This window comes from Columba livia, chromosome 19 (assembly GCF_036013475.1).
Source record: "Columba livia isolate bColLiv1 breed racing homer chromosome 19, bColLiv1.pat.W.v2, whole genome shotgun sequence".
In the NCBI taxonomy this organism is placed as follows: domain Eukaryota; kingdom Metazoa; phylum Chordata; class Aves; order Columbiformes; family Columbidae; genus Columba; species Columba livia.
In genome coordinates this window covers 468,355-487,097 of record NC_088620.1, presented here as the reverse complement: position 1 = coordinate 487,097, position 18,743 = coordinate 468,355, and the positions used below count along the sequence as shown (strand labels likewise).

Below are 18,743 nucleotides of genomic sequence, written 5' to 3'. Positions count from 1 at the left end.
CCTCACGCATCTGCAGCCCCATGGAGGAGAGGGGTCTCGCCGCCCACTGTCCGCCGAGCGCCCGCAGCGCTCCCCGGAGCGCCCGGCACGGCCTTGCGAACGCACCGGGCAGGAGAAGGAGCGGGGCGGCTCGTCCCGCCGGAGCGGCACTGCGGGACGGTTCGCGCGAGCACACAGGGCAGCGGCCGCCGAGGCTCCTCCGGCGGGCTCAGCCCTCTGCTCTTCATCCGGTGCTTCGTTCTTCCCTGTTTTATTTAGGAAACGCGGAACTGGGACTGGCTGCATTTCTTGCTCGAGTCTCAACATTAAAACAAAACACCTCAAAACAAAAAGATTTGCCTTGCAAATAAATAGGGAATTAGAACCAAGCCACGGGGAGGTGGGGTTGCGTTTGTCTTGGTTTGGTTTTATTTCTGTGATGGTTTTGTGCGTGGGTGTTTTAATTGTATTTTGTTTTTCGTTAAAAGCACTATATAAACCGAATGTAACACCTCATCGAATTGTTCTCGGGGTAACAGGCAGAGATAATAATTATCCGGTGCAGCGTTCGTACCCACACATGGCAAGAAGCAACAAATATTTGGTGTGATATTTCTGAGTAAAAGCCCACGAACAAAGACTGAATTATTGCTGTGGGTGCGAGTCTGGGAGGCTCCCGCTCCACTCTCACTGTCCCGCGCAGCCTTGCTCTTGTTTGCTTTTAATTTATTTATTTTTTATTATTATTTTAAAATGAGAAGTTATGAAAACTACTGCGGAAAGAGAGGCTCTAATTTTCCTTGCAATTGTAGAAGATAATTTGATGGAAGCCCTATGTGACGGAAAACACTGAATCCTTACAAGAAAATATGAAGGGAACATAAAAAATTAATGTAAACGAGAAGCTTTTTCTTCAATGATTGAACTCTGAAATCTAAGCAGCTTTTATCTTGATCTCAGAATTAAATAATCATATATTATTTTTTCAGCATTAGCTACAAAGGTTTTCAGATTTGTACTGTCCAGAACAAAAATCAAATAAGCTCTATTACTGAAAACCTTTCCCAAAATATTTAACTAAAACGTAATCATTAATTTCTTTCAGCGATGTTTCTGTACGAAAACGGCATAAAAAGAAGGCTTTATCTTAAGACCCAGAAAAAGAAGCATTAAGTAATTCAAGTTAACACTTGTCCTGCTTATTAAATATCAATATTTTGGGAGCATTACCAAATAAACTCCCTTCCTTCGGCAGGGTCACAGCATATCATGGGTCACATTAAGAAACTCCTCACGGAATCCTTTCCGGATTTTTATTTCCTCGGATTTAGATTTTTTTAGCGGTATCGGCAGAAAAACAAAAACGAAAGGAAAGCCCGAGACGCGGGATTTCAGGCGCTCTCCCTCTAGCACGGGGAGACCGGCGGGTATCGCTTTTCCCATTTGTTTTGTTTTCTAAGACGGAATAAGAGAGCGCAGTGTGTGCAAATACGGCTGTTTCTGTACGCGCACATTGTGTGCAAATGCACGCACTGCACACACAAACGGAGCCTCTACGCGTTCAAACGCTTTAGCGATTTAAGCGCGTTAACAGCGCAGCGCAGCCCGAGGACTTTTCGGGAAGCGGGATCGAGGCCGCCGCCGATCGCTCCCGGACCGCCGCGGGAGGGTCCCGGATCCTCGGGCCGCGCCGCCGGCCGCTCCCCCGAGGCCGCTGCCCGCCAAGCGCCGCCGGGCCCTCCCGCCGGAGACCCCGCCGCGACGGTGCGGAGCCGCTCGGTAGCGAAAGGAGGGCGCGGTGCGACACCCGCGCCCCGTCCCGCGCCCCGGCCGGGGCCAGTCCCGCCGCCACTGCCCGCGGGACAGACCCGCGTTCCCGGCGGCGTCGGCTGCCCCGAGGGACGGTTCCGCCGCCACCTGCTCGCGGCCCAGCGGGGACGCGCGCTGCTACCTACCCCGGGCAGGGCAGGAGCCGGGAGCCGCCGTCGGGCCGGGAGCGGAGCGGAGCTGCCGGGGCCCCGCTTCGCCGCGATCCTCGGCGGCCGCGCTCGCTCTCTCCCCCGGCCACGGCCCGCGGGGACGCGCCCCAGGCCCGCTTTGCCCGCACCCGCTCGGTCGCGCCGGCCGCCCCGGGGTGCGCGGAGCCCGCCCGCCCCGCGCTCCGGGCGCCGCCGCGGTTCGGGGGCCGCGGGGGCCCGGCGGGGCCAGGGCACTATTTGACGTCGAGGAGACGGATCACCGCGGCGCAGCGATACGGCGCGCACCAATGGAGTTCAAATGTCAGCAAGTTTGAGGAGGGGTGAGGCGCCGGGGGGTGTGTTCCTCCGCCGCGGCCCCTGCTCTAAACGGCGCGGCTCCTCGGGACGCCGCATGGCACATGGGCTGCGGAGCGCCGGGGAAGCCCCGCCGCCCCGCCCGGCCCCGCCGCTCCGCCCGGCCCGGCCCCGGGAGGGCCCTCCGCGGAGGGCGTGGGGCTCCGGCGAGCAGGTGACACCGCGGGCTGCCCTGCGCCGTGTGCGCGGCATGTGCGCGCCCGTGTAGCGCGGGCTGCCCCCATGGGCAGCGGCGCCGGCTCCTTCCTCTGCCCCCCGTCTCTGGAAGCCCAGGCAGGAAACGCTCCTCATGTCTCCCAGATAAAAATAAAAGCGACTCCCTCTTCCCGGCCGCAGAGTGTCCCCGAGCTCGGCCAGACGCGGGGCTGAGACGGCCCCGCCGCCCAGCAGCGCCTCTGCCCCGCCGCCCCGGAGCGCCGGGCTGCGCCGCCGCCCGCCCCATGGACATCGCAACAGGTCCCGAGTCCTTGGAACGTTGCTTTACGCGGGGCCAGTCGGACTGCTCAAAGATGCTGGACGGTATTAAAATGGAAGACCACCCTCTGCGCTCGGGTCCGGCCACGTTGGGAGTGCTGCTGGGTGAGTTGCCGCTCGTTTCTCGGCCGCGCCAAAAGGCAGCGCCGTGCTCCGCTCGGTACCGGGGCTGCGCTCCGGCGGGGCCCGGCCCGGGCTGCTGCGGGCTGCCGGCGGGCGCGGAACCTTTTCACCGACGTTTGCGGGGTGCGAGCCCAGCGGCGGCCGTCAAGCGCGATGTCGCCGAGCTGCGGGGCTGGCCGGGCCGCGCTGCCCGCCGGCTGCCGCGGGGCCGGGGTCGGGCCGGGGGAGCGGGGCCGGGAGCGGGTCGGGCCGGGGGAGCGGGGCCGGGACAGGCGCTTCATGCCGCTGTCTGCCGTTCGCAGGGTCGGACTGCCAGCACCAGGCCGTCTGCGAGGGCTGCCAGCGGCCCATCTCGGACCGGTTTCTGATGCGGGTGAACGAGTCCTCCTGGCACGAGGAGTGCCTGCAGTGCGCGGCGTGTCAGCAAGCGCTCACCACCAGCTGCTACTTCCGGGACCGAAAGCTCTACTGCAAGCAGGACTACCAACAGTAAGAGTGCGGCGGGGCAGCCCCGGCCCGGCCCGGGTTGCGGGCTCGGAGCGTGTTTCCGAGCGGGTCGCCGCCACAGTGCTGCAGCCCGGAGCATGGCAGAGCGGCGAAACGCCGCCCCGGGGCCCGCGGCTGCGCGGGTGGCAGCCCCGGCGAGCGGGGACCCGGGCGGCAGCGGGCGGGACTGGAGAAACTTCGAGGCACGGCGCCCGGGCCGCGCAGGGAGCGGCCCCCGCCTCGGGCTCCGCAGCGCTCGGACCCGCCGCGGTTTGGGACCCTGCGGCGCCGTCGGAGGGCAGCAAGGCGGCCTGTTTGGGCTCGGAGCCGCCCCGCGAGGCCCTTGCGCCCGGGGCGAGCGCCGTCCCGCCGCCGGCGGGAGCCCCGGGGAGCGCCTGGGCGCAGCCCTGCCCGCGGAGCGCGGCGGCCCGGGCGGGCTGCCCGGCGGCGGGGCCGGGGCGGCCGAGCGGGGCTCGGCAGCGCCGTCGGTGCCCTCCCGCTGCCGCCGATCGCCGTCGGGCGCGGAGGGTGCGCGGGCGGGCGCGGCGGTGCCCGCGGGGCCCAGCCGCGGGGACTGGCGCCGGCCGAGCCTCCGCGGCAGGAGGAGCCCGGCGCTGGCTCCGGCCCTGCCGGCCCGGGCGCTGCCCGCGCTTTATTTTATGTAGGCTTTATCCCCAAATGTCAGGCTTTGTCGGGAGGCGGCCTCCCGCCGCGCCGCGTCCCTGCGCGGAGACAGAGCCCCTGCCCCGCGCCGTGTTTGTCCTCCCCTGCAGAAGCCCACTTCATGCTTGTCACCGAAATTGAGGATCCTTTTTGTGCCGGGAGGGGGGCGAACATGGGCACTTCAATCACTAGGACATAATATGGCTCTGCTAGAAGTCTGGCAACAAACAAAGAACAACAACTATTGGTTTGCATCAACTTTTGTCAGGCATTCAGCAGGCTTCCAGAAAGGCCTGAAGTGGCTTAGTGGCAACAATGTGCATTTCATAGCTACAGCATGAAAATCCATCTCCATGGAAACTGGTAGTAAATGCTAACATGACATGCTGAGTATAAATATTGTTAGGGTTATAATTCTTGTATAAATGGCCCAGATAAATGTCCCCCTGTTCAGGAATTACAACAAAACATGTTATTTCGTACTGCAGCCCTCACCAGCACGCTACCAAAGACTCTGCCATGGGCCTGGCGCTTCACATGAAAATAACCCGGAGCTCCCCTCCGCTGGGCCGCTGTGATCCTGCGATCCTGCCCTTGCCGGGCCAGGCCTTCAGCATTAGCTGCGTTTTCTCGTGTCCCTGCGTAGGGAGCGTGTCCATGGACTCTGCCTTTTGCTTCTACACAAAATAAAACTCGCTGTGGTAGCTATAGTTGTACATCGATGAAACTTCTGCCTCTGTACGTAGAACTACCTTAGGTATTTTTATTAATTAGGAAAGAATTTAGAATAGTCTTTAGGCTGCCTAAAAAACATTATTTGGTGATGTAAATATTAACTTTAGTTAAAAAAATATATATACCCACTAAGTCCCATCTTCAGTTTTTGTAAAATAAAGGATAACACTTTGCAGCTTAAACAGCAAGATCCTAGAATATTGCTTTGTGAAAACAAAAATACTTTTCTGACTGAAAATAGACACGTCACTGCTTCAGAACTTTCCTCATTATCCAAGGTGTCCAATTGTACAGGGGGAAATGGGGTAACCAGGCTGACGAGCAATAAAAAGATATCACCATGTTAGCCTTTGTTGAATCCCAGCACCTCGTGTGACATGACATGGTAACCTGCTGTGTGTGCCCTGCGGACTGACAGCAGCCGCGGCTCCGGGGAAGGGGGGGGACACACTAAATCTGAATTTGTTTTCTCTGAAATTTTATTAGCCCCGAAGAGCAAACACGTGAACCCGCACTGGCATTGTTTGTGTGCTGTCTCTGTCTGCTGCCTTTTAGATGCAGAGAAATACTCTCCTATGGTAGCTAAAGTGTGAGAATGGCCGTTGATCGTGCGGGCGGTTTGCATGGGCCGTGCGGAGCGGCCGGGCGGCTTTGTCGGTGGGAGCGTGGCAGGAGGGCGAAGCCGCGAGCAGCTGTGCCCGTCCCCTCCAGCGGCTGGTGCAGCCGCAGCCCCGCGGTGCGCTGGGGTGCGGTGCCCGTGCCCGAGCAGCGGGCCCTGCAGCGGGGAGACGGAGCCGGGTGGGTACAGAGGAACACCAGGATCAGTAAATCACACGCTTTTTCTTATCCTGGGTTCTCTAACAGACCTCTGGGGAGACGAAAAAAAAAAAAGAGGGAGAATAAAGATTATTTAAATATCTTAGTTACTGAAATTTGTTTTAAATAGATGTTGCTGTCCATAGTAATGTAATTTAAAGGTCAGATTTCTCCAGAACTCCCAGGACTATAATCAAGTGCTGTGTGTGTATCTTTGCAAACCGGTGTCTCGTCTTTCTAATGAAAGCAAGCTCCTGATGGGTCAGATATCAGACCTTAAACCTTTCACTGGGTCAGGCGCGGTTCCTGCCCGGCCGCGGATCAGGGTGTTGCGCATTAGGGGGAAGGGTGAAAACATTCCTCCTTTTTTTGTTGTTAAAAAAGCTGTCTATTTGGAGCTGCACCTATGCTTGGAGTGTCCGAATAAATCCTGGGGAGGTGGATCAGTGGCCCAAGCACAGCTTGAAATGGTCAGAGGTGCCCAATAAGTGTATTTTGTCACAAAAATATCATTGTACATCAGTGGAACCAGCATCTAAACTGTGTGTGTATTTTAGACTCTTTTAATACAAGTAATTCAACACATTTTTTTGCACAAGTACACCCTGATTTAATGCAAAGTACCTATTTTGCTAAACTGGCAGGTTTGGAGGGTCGCAGGTACGTTCGCTGGCGGTTTTCAAGGGGCGGAGGTGAGCGGGGCAGCGGCAGCGGGCGGCTGGCTCCCGCCGGCCCGTCACAGCAGCCCCGTGGCTGCAGCGGGGCTCGACCGCGCCGCGGGGTCCTTAAACATTCACCCTTAGGCTGACTCTTCTTTTTTCTTGAAAAGAAGTTTTCTTTCTGACAAACTGAAACCTCCAGAATGAGCGTTGATCACAAACGGGGGTTGCAGCAGTTACATTCCAGTTCTTTGCTTAAACGAATTTATTTGTTGTACCCCAGTGCTTCCTGATAGAAAACGTTAATAATTATAAATATTATTTTCTTTTCCTATTTGTATATTTTCAGGTTTTTTGTGATTGTGCTGTTTGGTTTGTTTTTATCTCCCTGCTCAGCGTTACATAACGATTTGCCCTAGTTATCGTTGATGTTAAAAAAAGACATGCTGTGTTTCAGGTTACATATTTCATATGTAAGAAGTACATATAATTTCTAGAAAGATCCGTATTTCTCTTCTAGCTTTGAAAATAAAGGCTGTAAAATAGAGCATTTTTTCAAGGATAGGGCAGCAAACAATCAGAGTTGCTATTTAATAATTTTTCATTAATGTATTCTAAGTTTTGCTTAGGGTAGGAAAGAGCAATGTCTGGGGTTTTGTTAGATTCCTCAGGACAGCTCAGGCGTTGTTTTGGCATCGTTATTGGGTGCTATTGGAAAAGACCCAGCGCGTGTTCCTGGGGCGTCTGTGCGCGGTCGCTCTGCGCGTCCCGGCGCTGCCGGGCTGGGCTGCGCGCAGCAGTGGGGGACACGGTGCCCTGGCCAGACCCGGGACATTCCTGCACATCAGTATCGCACTGAGGCTGCTGTTTCCCAGCGTGGTGGCATTTTATATTTGAAATAAGACAAAAGCTTCCTATTAGTGTTCTGGTGAATGGTATTTTTCTCGCAGCGCGGGCTGTGGAATGCAGGCAGGAGCTGCCGTGCGAGAGGTGACTCGAGCTCCCACATCCTGCTACATGCAGAACGGGTAACAACTGTTTGCTAACAGGAAGATTTTACTTGCTTTCTGTTTTATTTTTCTTCCTTGCTTTTTGAATTTTGGTAACCGAGGCACACCAGGCGTGTCGTTACGCTCATCAGTGCAGTCGTTCCATCCGAACCCAGCAGAGCTGTGAGGAGCAGCAGCGTCCCGCTCCCTGTGGTCTGTGTCAGACCGCCTCTCGTCCTTGTGCAGCGTCGTTAGGAAACGGCGTAAGAACCGATTGAAACTCAGGGATGAGGGGTGGCCTGAGCACATGCCCAGGACGTGGAGTAATGATTGAGGTTATGTCATCCACTAAAAATGCTTTTAAAAGCGGCTGAGATACTCTGGCATTTTTGCTGAAAATCCGACCAGCCCTGCACTATCAGCCACACCAGCCCGGTTAAAAATCCTCTGTACAACCAGGCTGTTGAGCTCTTCGAAACAATTCCAAAAGCGGGAGTGTGGAGGAAAAGTCGCTGTTATTTCTGCCGATGACGTCAGCAGAGCGGCCATGGGCGGGCAGAGCCCCACGGGTCCCCCCCTCAGCGGGGACCCCCCGGCACTGCGGGACCCCCGGGGACACCGCCCGGCGCTGGGCTGAGCGAACACGAGCAGGAGCTGGAGCGGAACACGATGGAGAATTTGGGGAGACATTTTGGTTTTCTGCTGCATTCACGGTAACCGTATTGGACAAAGTAATTGCAGTGGTAATACGTAATTTGCACTAATCCATAGTAGAAAATCATAGGGAGGATCTTTTTGCGATGTAGGCAATATGCAATCAGATTAATAAGAGGATAATTTATAATGCTAACTGCTAACCTAAGAAAACATAACCAATGATACGAAATACACTGCAAAAATGTCTTCACTGAAATATATAACAAACAGTAACATTTTATATTCTGTTTAGAAATTGTATCTATTGTTTTTTGGCCTGAACTTTTGAACTAGTTCAAAAGCATACATCTCACCTTTTCAACTCTCAATAATATATGAGGATAAAATAGTAGAATTAAAATGTCTCGGAGTAATTATGTTGTTAGTGTATTTCAGCTGTAAATACGTACCCCTCTTGCTTGCCCCCATTGTGGAGCAACCTCCAGAGCACGGCACATCGTGTCAGGCTTTCTGCTCCAGTGAATGGGCAAGGTGGGCGCAGAGTTGGTCACAACCGGAGGCTGTTTAATGTAGTCAGATAGCCTGACAAATATTCAGGAGAAAAGGGGTGTGCTTTTCACAGTGCAGCTGTGGTTTTTATTTTTCATTCCAGACAGAATTCAGATTTCTCCTAAATCTGCTGCTCCTCGTTGTAACAGGAATTAGTTTCATGTCATTTAATGTCTCCTGTGCTGGGAGGAGCGGTGCGGCCGGCTCGGGGTGACGGGGGCTGGGGCTCCGCGTGCCCGCCCGCGGGGGCTCCGGTGCCCCGCAGCCCCGGGGACTCGGGGCCCGGCCGTGCGCTCCGGGCTGCGGCGGCGATGGGGAACCCGCGTTTTGGTGCCTTCTCTGTTTGGCTGACACGAGACTCCCCGCGCTGGTCAGTCCTTGTGGCAGTTCCGGACAAACGTGGTGCATGAATATAACAGTAACAGTTCGTGATAGAGTTAGAAAGGGAATTTCTTCTGCTTGGGCTGCGTGGGCCGTGTCACGAGTTGCATAAAATGCAGATTCACCGGGAACTTTAAACCCCAGTGAGATGGAAAAAGACCACGACAAGGTCCCCCGTGGAGGGTGTGCTGGGTCAAACAACATCCTTGCAGAAAAAACAGGGATGAATGCTTCTCTTTGGCTTCTCTTTTTGGCCTGCGTGGTGTGTCACGTTATTGCTCAAGTGAGGTAAGACAGCAAGTAAATAAATACAAGTGTGAAGTCAATTGTGCAGTAATCTCCAGCAAAGGTAAACAGAGCCGGTGTTGCTCTTGGACGGGTTAGTGCAGCGAAGAGGGGGTTGGCACAGTTGGGGCTGCCTGCGTTACTCACCGGGCAACGATTGACTCACAATGAAATGACAGTTTCTTGTTCGTTACAAAATGTAAAAACTCCACTTTTGTTCTGAAACAAAGAGGTTTAAGTAACGTGATGTGAGCCTCGGCAGCCGAGTCTCTAGCAGCCAGATAGCGAAATTAGAGCAGTTACTTTGGTTTTAGATGTGTGGAAGTAAGAACAGAAATTTCCTTTCTTTAAGTGGAATAAATATATCAAGTGGGCAGGGAATGATTATTGAATATACACCTTGCAGACTATGTAATTGTGGTACGCTATATCTAAAGCTATGCTTAAAACTGGGTTTTGTTTGATAAAAAAGTATTGGAATTTTGTTGAGAAAGCGGAGGTGTTTTCTGAGCTAAGATACTTTAAAAGATGTAACGGGGAGATCAGATGATTTTGCTGCAGCGGGAGCTTTAACAGCACTGGTGCCGCTTTTCTCCTTCAGTAACCAAGTACAAAAATATGTGAACAAATTCATATTTAACTTAAAATAAATGTGGAAAGTAAAGCTAGATGTCTGAGTTTGAGAATAGAGACCATAAGAGAGAAAAAAGTGATAATACTTGTAAAGTAGAATGAGCTGACTTTTGGTTTTAATGTGTTTGTAACTGCATGCTGTAGAGATCGAAATCTTGCGTGCCTTGTTTGGGCAAATGATCCCGTTTCTAGAAGCCTCTTTAAATGCAACATAAAACTGTGGCAGCTCTTCGACACTTTGTTTTGTCTGTGGCGTCGCTCGGAGGAGCTGCGGGTCCAGCGCTGCTGCCGTGGCCGCGAGGAGCTCCCGCCGGAGCCGGACGACGGGACTCGGGCCGGCGCCTGCACGGGCCCCTTGCAGAACAGCATCTTGCACAGCAGGCTCTGCTTGCTCCCCAACACATCTCCCATAGCAAATGTTTTCTCCTTTTATATGACCAACGCATACACAGAATAGATCTGTTGCTCTTTATTGGATGCTAAATATACTTGATAAGTAGAAAGCGCCATGTGTAGCATATTATGCAATTTTAATGTAAAAGAAGACCCCTTAAAATGAAGTATCTTGTATGCAACGGTAAGCATCCACTGTCTCGAGGAGGTGAAACACCGGATCAGTGCAACCAGGGGGCAGGATCTGTGGCAGCAGGTTCGTGGCCCGCGCCGGGGACGTGGCAGCCCGGCGGCACCAGCTGCGCCGCGCGTGGCCGCGCTCCCGCGGAGCTGCGGGTTTCCTCTCAAAACTGTTTGTCCGTGGGCAGCTGAGCAAGCAGACATTTGTGAGGTTGTGTTACGGTAAAGGAATTGTTAATATGATTAATTCCAGTTTGTTATTTTGCTGGGTTTGAAATTTTACAGTGATCTTCTTTATAGATACAGCAGAACTGCTATGGTACAAATTGATGAGATGCCCTTAATATTGACATAAACAAGGAGTACCATGCTTCTTGGGAACTTTATAACGGTTTGTACTCCGATGCTCCTGTAACAAGCCCATGCGTTTACAGAGAACACTTGTCGTGGAGGTCATTTGGTTTGCTTCCAAAACATAATATATTTTTAATAAGCACAAAATCTTCCTTTGCAAATGTTGACATGAACTTGTGAACATGCAATTCCTGTTGACTTCAATGAGAGCCATCCTTGCTCATCAAAGGAGAGAATTTGGCTCTTGATTTTACTGCAATCAGTGTATTATTTATAATGTACAAGAGTGCACGTGCACTCTCCCAGTAAGAGCTAATGGAATTTATGTGCACATGCTGAGGACCAAATCCTCCTGGTAGCTGTTAGAAAGTTTGCTTTCATGTGTTTGTTCCTTCATGTGACCTGAATCACCGTTCACCGATTACGAAAACAACCACCACCACAACAAAACAGAGAATAACAATCTATTTTTTTTCAGTTGCTACTTTTATGATAGGTTATTGTTATGGTAGGAAGCAAGCAAATTTGAACTTGCATAAGAAATTATTAACGTTGTTTTAAAGCATTTCTAGTTACAGCAGGTGGTTACTCGTTGTTCTCGCAGACTGACAGGAACATCACTGCTGCTCTCCTCCCCTTGCACGCAGGGCACGGGTGCGCTCGGCGGGTACCAGCGAGAAAGCGCGTTTGCTGTGGAACAGGGATGGGATGGATGGGATGGGGTGGATGGCATGGGGTGGATGGCATGGGGTGGGATGGGATGGGATGGGGTGAAATGGGATGGGATGGGGTGGGATGGGATGACTGGTGATGGTGTTTGCGGTCCGGAGGTGCCAGCCCCAGCGGGAACTGGGGTCACTGGGAGCTCCATGGGGCTGAACCCTTGGGCTGCAGCGTGGTACCTGCCCACACCCGTTAGTGAGAGAGGTTACAGTTCTCACTAACATCAGCTCCACCGAACAGTTGTTTTCAGCCCTTTGGCACACTCGTCCTGCCCACAGCTGGCACTTTTCTGTCACCCGACAGAGCTGTTCCTGTGGCTTCTTGACAGGAGCAGTGTCACTGCTTTCTTTTCTCTTTTGTGTTACAACTTTAACCCGCTTTTATGGGGGGGATGCGGGCATGCTTCCTGAGATTTCTTTTGATAATGCATGTGAAATGAGACAAGTATTTAATTCTGTATCGTACAAAGAGGTTTATTAGCAAATCACAATAAAGCGCTGTAGGAAGTCATGAAAATAAGACAAAAAATGCAAACTGAAACACTGAAATGACCACAGAAGAGGTGAGTTACCTTCGGCGGGGGGAAGCTGCGGTGCGGGACAGTCGCGTGGCCCCAGCACCGCTGAGGGCTGCAGCTGGCTGGGCACACGGCCCCGATCCGCCTCAGTTACTTCTTCCAGCAGCTGGGAGTCCGGGCCCCCGTGCCGCCCCTGGCGAGTGCAGGACCGGGCTGTGCTGGCTGCTGAGCTCGCCGGGGCAGGACCCGCGGGCAGGCGGTGGCGGGTGAGCGTGGGTTCCGTGGGATGGGATCACTGCCCGTGGGTCTGCCTGGGCAGCCACAGGTTTGCATTGCTGACTGGCAGGGGAGAAAGGGCTGATCCTCCCTGTTAATAATGGTGGTTTGCAGACTGAGTGTCCGCTCTGTGAAGGTTTGTATGTGCACACGGGCTGGAGTCAGTACGTATCTGTGATAACTTCAGAGCGCAATCTGCAGAGCGCCGGTGCGCGCAGTGGGCTGCGGTGCTGGCGGAGGTTGGCAGCACATTCCTCCTGCAGCCGTCACCGGCGCGGGAGCGCTCCCTGCGCCCAGCAGCTGACGCTGCCAGTTTCTGGGCCCCGGCGGGCGCCTGAGCCGGCAAATCCCGGCTCCCGAGGCTCCCATGAGTAATGCCAGGGAAGCCAATTGCCCCGGCGTGCAGCAGCTTGCCGTGCCGTGCAAGGTCAGGTTGCCTGACAGCAAGTGCCTAGAGAGAGCCCAGTGGAGCCGCTTGCTGAAGGTGTTGGGGATGGGACTCTTCACAGGTGAAACCCCCCAAATAGAAGTCACAGTCTAACATTGTGAGTTGCCTTCTCGGTTGGATCTTGGCATGGGCTTCATCTGACGACAAGAGAAGTTTGACATGCGGAGCGTGACCCGGTGGGCCAGGTCCCACACGCTGCTGCTGGGGAGGGGAGCGTGGTCGTCCCCGAGCTCTGGGACAGCAGCTCCCGCGTGCTGGGCATCCATCTGCACCAGGGCGATGCTGCTCTTGTAACGATTGCCTTTCTTGTCAGCCAGACGTGCCCAGGCTTTGCAATGTCCAAAGACTTTCTCACTTTTATTTGTTTACACACACGTATGAGAAATTATTTACTTCACTACTGCATTTACCAACATTTTCCCAAGCTGCAAGGCAGCTCTCTGCACATTTTCCTGTGGAAGCTGTGAGTGGTTGACAATAACAGTGTTGTAGCCGTGTGCTGTTTGTGCTTATTGCAGCATTCGCGTGAGCGCTGATGCTCATGCTGCGATGTCCAGCATGTGCCTTTTGGTTTGTGTGTCTAGGATGACAAGCAACACTGTTTTTTTACAGATGAGACAGCGATGGGAGTACTTGTAGTACAAAAGACAGGTCCTTGTCAGGAGCCATTTATGAAATGTTGCAAAAGTATAAGGGAATAAAAGGCATGTGAAATGTTGCAGTGATACTATCTCCACTTGGTATTGTGTGTCTGAACGTACAGGCCTGGTGGTTGGAGCTGCAACAAACAAGGGATTCGGCTGCGGGGAGAAGGCGGCGTTACAACCGACAGCGACTGAGTTAGTGGAGGAACAGGCGGAATCCCCGCGCAGGGTGTCCCTGCCACAGCCGCTGCCCCTGGCACGAGCTGCCGTGGGAGAAGGTTCCATGGAGGACACAGCGTTTGTATTCCAGCGTCAGCTTCCCGTCCTGGCCCTCTGGGGGTCCCTGGGCCCCGGGTGGGTGTCTGGGGAGGCAGACGGTGCTCGAAGCTGCAGCTCCTGCTCCCATGGGCCTTAGAGCTGCGCTGCGTTGGCCCCGCTGCCCATGCCAGTTCCCCGGCATCGCTTCGTGGGTGTGGAATAAATTAGCCTTGATGGCGCCTGCATTAATTTTATGTGGGAGAATCCCCGGCGATTCCAGGGCAATTACAGGAGAGCAGCCGTGCCCAGCGCGGTGTCGCCCCGCCAAGGTGATGGGAGGGCGCGGGGCAGGGCTGGCGGTGCCGCTCCCCGCAGTCCCTCACAGTGACGGCAGCGCGGGCTGGTCAGCAGCCCCACGGGCTGGTCAGCAGCCCCACGGCTGGTTTGCAGCCCCACGGCTGGATTGCAGCCCCACAGGTTGGTCCGCAGCCCCATGGGTTGGTCCGCAGCCCCACGGGCTGGTCCGCAGCCCCGCGGCTGCCCCAGCGGTGGCCCTGGGTGCCCGGTGGTGGCCAAGCTCGCTGTGCTGATCCGTGTCTTACAGAAAGGCTGGAAACCAAGCCCAAGGCAAGGACCTGTCTTCGTTTTATACGTGTCCTATGAATATTGGCTGTCGAGCGTAATTGAAGCCTGTTCCATTTGTGGCTTTCTTCTTAAAGATTCAGCTCATATTTTGGCAGGGGTTTGTCTGAGTGCGTAGCGGATACGTTCAATGACAAGAGCTATAACGTTCAATTTGTTGGATGCCACAATTAAACCTCAGCTTTTTCACCCAGCCATCTGAAAGCCGATTGCGAGTTGTCGCTCGAGCCTGAATCCACACGAATGGGGCAGCTCACAGCCCCGAATCCAACAATGTGATTTTCATCGCCGTGCTGGTCTTTGGGGAGTCTTCAGCTTCCATCTGGAAGTACCTTCAACCCTTTCCAGCTACGGATCCTGAAATAGCTAGAACAGAGAGAAAACCAAAATTACATGGAGTTTATTGCCATTTCAGAAGGAAAAAAGTGTTTGAAAAAGTTTATTCAGGAAGCCAGGGGAAGTTAAGTGTGAGACATTTGCCATTTCATCAGTCCGTTGGTGATAGCCATTCATGTCAGAAATGGCTTGTGTCATTTGATGCCAAAAATAACACAATTTTCCTCCCCAAAGGCCTATAGGGTTTTTTTGCAATAAATGTTTATTTGTTAATAATATACTTTAAACAGCCCAGTCTTGACCTCAAGTCTCCAAAAGAATCCATCTTCTCTCTGAAAAATCCTACAAAGTTTGTGTAATTTTTTCTGGGAAGGTGTAATTGATGGCGCAGTGAAGGGTGCTGTGTTTGCTTTAACTACTGCAGCTGCGTGGATTAACTGTTTATAAGGGCCTACTGTGCTTTGAATGGCTACTTTCTTAGGTTTCAAGCTTTAGTTGACAGCACTTCCTCATGGTTTCTTGGATTTGCTGAAGTTCGATCAGTAAAGATACATTTCTGTGCTCAGCTCACCCATTGTTCTTTCCTCATCGCTGCTGTGAGCGCTCTAAACGTCCATCGGTGCGGGGTCGTGGGTCAGTGCGGTGCGGGGTTGTGGACCGGCGCGGTGCTGGGTCATGGACTGGCACGGTGCGGGGTCAGCGCGGTGCGGGGTCGTGGATTGGCGCGGTGCGGGGTCACGGGTTGGTGCGGTGCGGGGTCGCAGATTGGCGCGGTGCGGGGTCGCGGGTCGGTGAGGTGTGGGGTCATGGACCGGCGCGGTGCCCGCGTCCCGCAGCTCCCAGTGGCTTCATGGCAAACCCAACGGGAATTCGGGTGCACAGCAACCAGCTCGTGTGCAAGGGTTTCTGACAGGCTTTCTCCATTTAGCAACTGGAGTCTCTAGAGTCTAGCGCAGAACTGGCAGGTATGAAATATGTGTGATTAAATATTTGAAAACATAATAAAGATTTGGTAAATATACATAATATAGAAACTGTTGTTTTGAGAGAAAATAGTAAGTCAGGTAATTAATTTCTAATGTATTACAGTGTTTTGAAGTTGCCTTCCCAAAAGCTGGAGCTGGGTTTGCGCTGGCAAAGCGTTTGTGGGACGGGGGGACTCGCGATCGGCAGCCCAGTGGTGTAGCGATCCTCTTTGCACTCAGTCACCAGCTACCACTGATTTAACCAACGTTAATTCACATTCTTCAGCTGCTTTTGTTCTGCTGTCAGCCCTTCTGATCCATCTCTCATGATTTTTCATGCATATTTCTACTAAAAAAGCAAAGTATTAAGACATTTGTCAGAATTTTTTTGTTAGTCTTTACTGAAAATGTGGTTTTTTTGAAGAACTTTAGAGGACTTATTTTCTTTAAGATCGTCTGAGTTATGAGAGAGAATTACACATTAATTTCTCAAAGCCTTTCAGCTTAGGGTGCTAATTTGTTCTCAGTCAGACAGGCACTTGGATAAAATAACGAACAGTATGTGGAGCTAAATTATTTGGATAATATGCACACTTTGTGTGATACTTGTTTTAGTGGGACTCTGGCTCTAAATGGCACTAGTTTACTGAGAACATGTTTGTCGTTTTTTAATTCTGACAATTATATGATGCTTTAAAACTACATCTTTTGAGAAGCATGGCTTCTCGCTGGGGCTGGCATCCCGCATTCGTGAGGTGGTTCATTTTACTGAGTCCCTTTGGTAGCGTTTGCCAGGTGGCGTTACCTGCAGGACGGGTTGCAGCGCCAGAGCCCTGTGGTGACGGAGCCGCACGGCGAGCGCGCCTTCGGTTCTCAGTGGCATTTTCTGGGCAGCCGGGGCCGCGGGGACCCGCAGCTCCGCTGTGCCGCCCGTCCCGTCCCATCCCGTCCCGTCCCATCCCGTCCCATCCCGTCCCGTCCCATCCCGTCCCGTCCCATCCCGTCCCGTCCCGTCCCGTCCCGTCCCATCCTTCTGCCGCTGCCGCTTTGCAGGACACACTTCTTGACCCTCTGAGCCCTTGTGGGACGAGGCCTGTTAAGGCGAGGTCCCGTCCCAGCTCACTTCCCGAACTGAAAACGCTTGGAGAATAGCTTTAAAACTGCATGGCTTCCTGCTGTTCCTTGCTCGTGGCGCTGCTGACGAGTTCGAGCCAGACCAGGCGGTCCCGCTGGCGCCGGCTGAGCCCACAGCTCCCCTGTGACCGCAGTGGCTCAGCCTGGTGGTCCTGGCCGTGCCGTGTTGGGTGCCGGGCCGCAGATGTGCCCAGCGAGCCGCGCGGGCACAGAGGGGCACACACGAGGAGCGCCCGTGCCATGCGACCGGGACGTGTGATGTGACGGTGTGCTATGCCATGCCGTGCCGTGCTGTGCCATGCCATGCTGTGCCATGCTGTGCCGTGCAATGCCATGCCGTGCCATGCCATGCCGTGCTGTGCCGTGCAATGCTGTGCAATGCCGTGCCGTGCCATGCGGTGCTGTGCTGTGCTGTGCCGTGCCGCCTGCCGGGGTGACGGCTGGCCCGGCCAAGCGCCAGCTGCGAGCACGGTGGCCGCCTTGGTCTCGGGGTGACGGGCGGGGGCTCCGGGGAAGGCTGGGGCCACGGGTGGGACATGAGCCCCGTGTTTGCCAGGGCTGTGCCGGGGCTCTTCTCCTGGTTCGTTCCTGGCGGGGTGCAGTGATTGGTGCCATCAGCATCAGCTGCCTGTGTGTGACGTGGAAAAGAAACAGCCTGAAGTTGGCTGAAAGTGGAGCAGTCACTTTACTAAGGCTAACGTGGATTTGCTCCTGTAAGAGGATATTAAAAATCTCCCTTTGTTGCACAGAGTCTGAGATTTTCCATTTTTCAGTCTTTTTGTCAGCTTATTTTGGTGTTAAAGAAACTGACATAACATTTAACTTTATCCTTGTGCATGAGCACTCCTGCTAATTAATTCAGTAACTCTTTTGACCTCCTGTTCAAAAGATCACAACCGGTGCTGTTTCTGCACAGGCACTGCCATCCTTCAGGATCCTTAGCTGCCCATTTATTACCAGCGCAGCTATAGTGCAGATGACTTGCATCTTTCTGCCGTTATATTCTTGTAATAGCTAACGTTAACAAAGTTAAATGGACAAATGAACAAGTGAAAGAGAAGAAAAGCACAGGAGCAATTAAATGTAACTTTTCATCATGAAAAGGATTTCACTGGTTTATCTTCTAATAAGATTATGTCACTGACACAAGTACCTAGGAGCCCGTGATTGACAGCCTCCTGTACTTTTATCAGGCAGTGTGACACTAAACCTCAGGGCCTTTTGTCCGATAGAGTGAGCTCACGGAAACTCGCCATCCTAATCCCCTTATTCATGTCAAGCACAGAAAAGAAGTCCTGATCAGATGGCACCTTACAACAGTGTCACCTCCACCCCCTTGTCGCTGGATGGACGTGGGACATCTCCCGCTTTGTCTGCTCCCTGCGCTGTGTTCCGCCGGGGCAGAGCTGCTGCCTGGCGCTGGCACAGCCGCTCCGGCTGCGGGGACGTCACGGGCTCCCCGTGTCCCCCTGCGCTCCCCGTGTTCCCCCGGGCTCCCCATGTCCCCTCGGGCTCCCCATGTCCCCGCGGGCTCCCTGTGTCCCCCCAGGCTCCCTGTGTTCCCCCGGGCTCCCTGTGTCCCCCCAGGCTCCCCATGTCCCACCAAGCACTGCTGAGCACTCGCTGCCTCCGGGGCCGCTGCGTCTGTGGGGCAGGGGAGTCCCAGGGAGATGGAAGGAGGATTCACGGGCTAATGTTTTTTGTTTGGATTTTCTTCATGTTTATTTAAAGAAAGTACGGCCTTTAAAGGAAATTTTTCCTTTTGCGTGGTGTGTGTAAGAGCGGGTGGTGCAGTGTGCCACTGAGCTTCTTCAAGACTTCCATCAAGAAAAAGGAGTGAGTGGATCTAAAACCTCTTTTCAGAAGCACAGGATCAATGCGAAGTGCCAAATGTTGCTGTTGCTCAGTGGTAACTGTTAGTGGATGTAACACTCCCCAAAGCTCAGAGCAGAGTTCTATGTCCTCCTCGAAGCTTGGGTACCTGTAGAATCCGCTGCTGAGTGTTGCAGGAGCCAGCAATTCACCCCAGTCGCTGGCATTATACGTTTCATAGCTCCAGCGCTTTCTTAGCTGTAGGAATTCCTTTGTGCGTATCCCTGCGGTAACCTATT

At 53.6% G+C, this 18,743-nt stretch overlaps 1 protein-coding gene across 2 annotated transcripts in view; it reads left to right on the top strand.

Annotated features, from left to right (window-relative positions):
• Positions 1-2,348: 2,348 nt before the first annotated feature.
• LMX1B (LIM homeobox transcription factor 1 beta) overlaps positions 2,349-18,743 on the top strand; it is an 83,066-nt gene continuing 66,671 nt past the window's right edge. The window contains exons 1-2 of one of the 2 annotated variants that reach the window (XM_065035333.1): positions 2,349-2,891; positions 3,212-3,398. In XM_065035333.1, coding sequence (XP_064891405.1) covers positions 2,753-2,891; positions 3,212-3,398 — 326 coding nt within the window. In that variant the 5' untranslated portion in view covers positions 2,349-2,752. Of the gene's footprint in view, positions 2,892-3,211; positions 3,399-8,977; positions 9,133-18,743 lie in introns of those variants that run through there. The other variant, XM_065035334.1, reaches the window with a different exon arrangement.